This window comes from Eriocheir sinensis, chromosome 30 (genome assembly GCF_024679095.1).
Source record: "Eriocheir sinensis breed Jianghai 21 chromosome 30, ASM2467909v1, whole genome shotgun sequence".
In the NCBI taxonomy this organism is placed as follows: domain Eukaryota; kingdom Metazoa; phylum Arthropoda; class Malacostraca; order Decapoda; family Varunidae; genus Eriocheir; species Eriocheir sinensis.
Genome location: NC_066538.1, coordinates 6,159,934 through 6,165,933, shown reverse-complemented (window position 1 = coordinate 6,165,933; position 6,000 = coordinate 6,159,934). Strand labels below are relative to the sequence as shown.

General features: G+C 40.1%; 1 protein-coding gene across 1 annotated transcript in view; it reads left to right on the top strand.

Annotated features, from left to right (window-relative positions):
* Positions 1-1,961: 1,961 nt before the first annotated feature.
* Positions 1,962-6,000, top strand: part of LOC127005503 (homogentisate 1,2-dioxygenase-like) — a 30,469-nt gene continuing 26,430 nt past the window's right edge. The window contains exon 1 of the mRNA XM_050874410.1: positions 1,962-2,141. Coding sequence (XP_050730367.1) covers positions 2,127-2,141 — 15 coding nt within the window. The 5' untranslated portion in view covers positions 1,962-2,126. The remainder of the gene's footprint in view (positions 2,142-6,000) is intronic.

Sequence of the window (6,000 nt, the reverse complement as noted above, 5' to 3'; positions counted from 1 at the left end):
TAAAAAAACACCCAAACAAAGTTCCCTCGATGAGCAGACATGCATAATATGAAAAATAAGAGGCAGTAACCGTAAAATATGGAGAAAAATAAAAAAATAAAAGGAAATAAAAGGGGGGAGGTACAAGAAATAAAGCCTTTTGAGTGGGTGTTGACTTTTGCTTTAAACTATTGAAACTTATGAAAGGCAATCTGAAAATGTAAAAGAGTATAAATGAAGCCATGAAGTGTGTGGCGTGTAGAAATACGTGCATGATGAGTTAGGATGTGAGGTTAATTGGAGGTGTGATATACTTAACGTGTTGGGAATGATTCACTAAAACAACCACTAACTTTTTACTTATATTGTTTGGAGAATCGGATAGCACGCACTTCCCTTCTCCTTAGTTCAAGCTGTATTTATTTATCTATCTTTTATTTTCTACAGCAAAGGAGACAGTTCAAGGGTAAAAAAGTAAATAAATAAATAAAAAATAATGAAAAAAAGCCCGCTACTCACTGCTCCTAAAAGAGTCCAGAGGAGTGGCCGAAAGATAGGTCAGTTTCGGGAGGAGAGGCATCCTGATACTATCCTGCCCCTGATCTATTTATTTATCTACTCATATATTTATTTATTTGTTTACTTATTTATCTTACCAGAATATGAATCACCAATCTGTCGTGAAATGATGAACAGGAGGAGGGGAAGGAGGAAAGACGAAAAAGAAGAGGAGGAGGAGGAGAAGGAGGATGAGAGGACGAATAAGAGTTGTAATATCCCCGTAAATTAAGCCTGGGAATGGAAAAAAGGAGCAAAGATAGTAAATAACAAGAGAAAGAGCAGAAAGGAGAGGGCATGAGATGACCAGATGATATAAATAGCAACAAAAAGAGCGAGCAGAAAGAGGAAGATGAAAGAAAACATAATCAGAAGAGAAGAACAATACAACCTAAGACTGGAAACGGACTAATGAGCAGGAGCAGAAGAAAGAAAGCAAGCAAGAAAGAAAACAACAGCAAGGAAGAAAAGGATAAAGATAGAGAGGACAAAACAGGTGACCCATGAAACAACAACAACAACAACAACAACAACAACAACAACAACAACAGAGAGTAGTAGAACGATAAAGAGAAGATGGAAAGTGAAGAAAAACATGACACGTAAACAAACAATCATTTTAAACCCTAAAATAAACATGAAATAGGAACAAAATCAACAAAACAGGGATGGAAAGAGAAAGTGGAAGGGGAAGAGGGATGGAAAGGGGAGACGATCGAAAAGAGAGACAAGTTAAGATATGATAATGAAAGGAAGATAGATAACCAAAAGAAAAATTTAGAGACGAGAGATAACAAGATAAGACATCAGTGAAGCGACGTGGAAAGGAAGGAGGAGAGAGTCGAAAAGAAATAATAATGAAGAGAAATAATTAAAATGAATACAGAGGAAAGATATAAAAGAAAACAAATGAATGGGAGAGCAACATGAAGTGAGAAATAAAGTTAAGAGGAATAGCGAGGAACAGAAAGAAATGAGTAAGAGAAGAGAGACGGAATAAAGAGATAAACTATATAGATCAACATTATGAAAGGAAAGAAGGGAAGAGGAATAGATAAATAACTGTGATAAAAAGAGACGAGACTAAACAAACTACTGTTAGAGGAACATTACGAGACAAAAAATAACGAAGAGGGCAAAGAAAAGAAGAAAGAAAACACACACACAAAAAAAGCACTCAGATCAACATGAACAACAACAATAACCACCACAAAAACAAGACCAACAAAGCAAAGGACAAATCATTACAGCCAACATAACATTTAAAAGTTTGGCGGGAAAACTGTCAAAACTCGCCGCTCCCTAAGAATGTGGGAGCCCTACTTCTCGTTTTCTATGAGACGCAGCGGGCAAGGTGGAGGAGAGGGGGGACTGAGGGAGTGAGGGGGGACCTGAGACTTGCCTGAGCTACCTAAAACCCAGCCCAAAGCCACTCACTCAGCCAGTCCAGTGGGAGGTCAGCAGGTTGAGGTGGAGGTGCCTCGCTCACACACGGCTCGCCCGGAGAAGGATAGAGAGGGAGAGAGGAAGAACGGGAAGACTGTTGCTAAACATTTAAATATTTTTTCTCACTTTTAATTACGTCTGCGATGGATAATTTGAAGGTAAGTTAAGTGTTTTTTTTATTATTGTTAAGTGGTGCTCTATCGTGTTGGTTGCGTTAGTGTTCTTGATATATTTTGGTTGTTGAATTTGTTGTGTTGCAAACTAATAACTTATATGAAAACAATCTGCAAGAGAGACGACGGTAATAAAAAATCTAAATCTAAATAATAATAAGAAGAATAAGGACAAAAAGATGAGAAGATTGAAGATAAACATATATAGAGTGGTTTAACAAATTAACAGTGAATATCTATAAACTGTCTGATATAGGTGGACCTTTAAACCAGACCTTCATATCACTCAGTCAGGTTAAGTCAGTCAGCCTGTCAGTCGTCAATCCGCCGGCCAGTTATCGATACCAATGACCGTTTTCTTATCGCTGACTGATAACGCAGCCACTGTATGCAATGTGTGTCTATCTCTATATCGTTGGCAGTTGCAATGTAACTGTAGCCTTTTTATGATAATGTAGGAGATATGCAGAGAGAGAGAGAGAGAGAGAGAGAGAGAGAGAGAGAGAGAGAGAGAGAGAGAGAGAGAGAGAGAGAGAGAGAGAGAATCATATATTGGGTGCACAAGTGGCCAATTATACATCTATTTTCTTATATTTTCATTGAGTTAATATTTTTCATGTTTTCGTTTTTTTTTCATCTACAAAACGTTTTTGTTTTTTTGGTAAATTAATTTTCCTCTTATTTTTTTTATCATTCTTAAACGACTGACTGTACGTCATTTCTTGACCTTCGCATCAAGGTAAAATTAAGGTTCTTACTTATCACTTAAGTGATGTTACACTGTTTACTTTTTTTCCTGGTTGGTGATGTCCCAGGTAATTCTGAATATTAGGTCATCGGGTAAAAAAAAAAAAAAAAAAAAATTACAACGCATGAGGGCCCTCGCTGCGACCCCATGGCAACAGCGACGCTTTGCCCTTTGATAACTTGTATTCCAGAATCAACTAGAAACTGAGCAAGAGATCACTAGAAAAAATGACCTCTTAGACAATCTATTAGTCCACATTTCGTCCGGTATTGTTGAAGAAGCTAAACCGTACATCGATCACCTACAATCTGATCTGATCGTTTCCTTTTCTAAAGTCATGTGGTTGGGATAAGCAAACTCAATGACCAAGAAAATACGCTTTAAAGTAGATCTTTTAATTCTGCGAAGTAAAACCTGTTTAGATTTCAGTTTCCTTTTTCTCAAGTCGCTGGATAAAAACGAAGCCCATGACTAAGCAAGATTTACCCCTTATCTAAGCAAGGTATACTTAGGGGGGCTCCGCGGCGTGTTGACACAATCCCTCACACTCACCCTTCGCCTCGGGGGTTCAATCCTTTCGCCGCCCCAGCCATGCAAGGACAAGTTTGTGTGATGGCGTGAGTCGTGTTTTACGTGTCTTCCTACAACATTGTTAACTCACTGCTGGTTGCTACGCGGCTGGTGCTATGTGCTATATCGTATAATAGTTTTCAACAACAATAATGTGTCCGATTTGTCTTTTTGATCCGTTTTTCAGGACATGGTTAGTTGGTTGATTGACTGATAGTTAACTGTTGCAAGTAAACAACAAGGGGGAAGGGAGGAGCATGCCATCCCAACCCCCAGGTTATAATTGGTTTTGGTCACCTTTTACTTTGCCTTCAGATTCACTAGATTCCTAAAAAATCTTACACATTTAGGGTTTGAAAACATATTGCCATTACCATAACTAACAACTTGAATTTGGCAGAGTCTCGTTTGTTAGCCATATGAGACCCCTTTGAAACCATGTCATTGCGGGCGACTCCAACACCATGCATAACATTTCCCACCTCGTATTAATTCTTCGTTTTTGCCTCACACGAGCGCGTCCTTCGTATGTTTACAGTGTTTGGTAAGAGACAGCGAACCTTGTAACCCTCACGTAGCCTAAAGGACAACGGGGCGGGAATATAAATTACTTGCAACATCACATCAGCCGTCACTCGAGTCTTGATGATGATGATGATGAGTGATGATAAAATGAATATGCCTAATGGCTGTGGTGGTGAGGGGTGATGGTGAGCCAGGTCGAGGTGATGATGATGCAGAAGAGGGTAGGATATAGTGATGGTGGTGATGGTGGTATTAGGAAAGAATGGTGATGATATGGGAAACTAGAAGGTGGTGGTGGTGGTGATGGTGATAATGAAGAATAGTGTTTGTATATTATAAGAGAAGCTGTAGATGGTGAATGGTGGTGTTGGTGGTGGTGAGAATTAAGAGGAAGAATGGTTGTTGTAGTGGTGATGATGATGGTGGAGGGGAAATCCTAGCTGGTGATGGTGGTAGTGGAGATGGTGGTAGTGGAGATGGAGAATGATAGTGATTGTAATGGTGGTGGCGATTTAAGAATGTTGTTGTTGGTGGTGATGGTGGTGCAAGGATGGTGATGTTGATGGTGGTGGTGCTAGCGGAGGAGGAAAAGTGGTGATGGTGGTAGTGGAGATGAAGAATGATAGTGATTGTAATGGTGGTGGTGGTGGTGGTGGTGGTGCTGGCATAGGAGGAAAAGTACGGTGGTGGTGGTGATGAAGGACGATAGTGGTGGTGGTGGTAATATAAGAATGTTGTTGTTTTTGTTGTTGGTGGTGGAGACGAGGAAGAACTGGGTGGTGGTGGTGGTTGCAAAGAATCATGGTGGTGATGGTAAAAAAAAAAAAAAAAAAAATCCACGTACTGACAATGATGGTACAGTGAAAAGTAGGCCTACAAAATACCCCCCCAAAAGTAGGCCTATAGTATGTTAAAGATAAGCAATACAACAGAAGAGAAAGTAATTATAGGGAGAGAGGAAGGGAATGGAAGGGGAGAGAGAAATATATAAGGAAAACAGGGAAAATAAAGAAGAGAGAGGAAAAGATCAGTTAAGAAAAGGAGGAAAGAGGGAACTAGTATTGTCTGGTGATGATTAGATCGATCGATAATAATGGTAAGGCGCCAACTTCCTTCCCCCCTCTCCCTGCTGGCGGGCAAGCAAAAAAACACTTGTTGTGACAAGCAATCATATTTAGTAATAAGATTTTTTTTTTTACCTCCCCCTTCGACCTCTCACTCCGAACACATTTGCTTTTCTTTGAAGTGTTTGTTAGGGCACCCGGATGTGATGATATAAAAGATCAGCGAATGATGGATAGTGGTAATGTAAGTATGATAGTATATGATGATAATTTGTCATATTTTGGAGCCTTCTTCTGCTCTACTTTACCACATGTAGTCTATCAGCTGTCATTTAGCTATCACATTAAGGGGGGGAATCATCACTATCGCAACTGGTTATGAAATTAAGTGAAAAATGCCAGAAATACGTTGATGATTGTAAGTGCTAATGGTATGTTTTGAATTATTGAAACTTCATGATTATGGATAGATTGCTTGAGTTTGTCGTTGCAAGAATACAGTGAAGAAGGAAAGTGCTTGCAGGATTTGCGTACATATATACTTTTTTTTTTGCACTAGAAACTTGGGGTTTATATGTATGTATGTATGTATATGTATATGTGTATGTATATGTGTGTGTATGTTTGTACGCATATATGGCAGACGTGGTGGTCAGGAGAGGTGTCTCGCTGGCTACCAAGGTCACACACACACACATTAGCATCCACGGCACAGCACAAGCCTCGCACGATGACTGGCTAAAGGCGGAGATGGAGCGCTGTGATTCGTGGAGAGGATGGGTGTGCCGAGCCGTCCTGCCCTGTGATTGGTCGAGGCCGGGGTGGTGGCTGGGCAGGTCTGACGTGTGTGTGTGTGTGTGTGTGTTGCCAGGGTGGTGGAAGAAAGGTCTCTGGTGGTGGCGGTGGTGGCATACGGTCAAGATTTCGAGAATTTAAA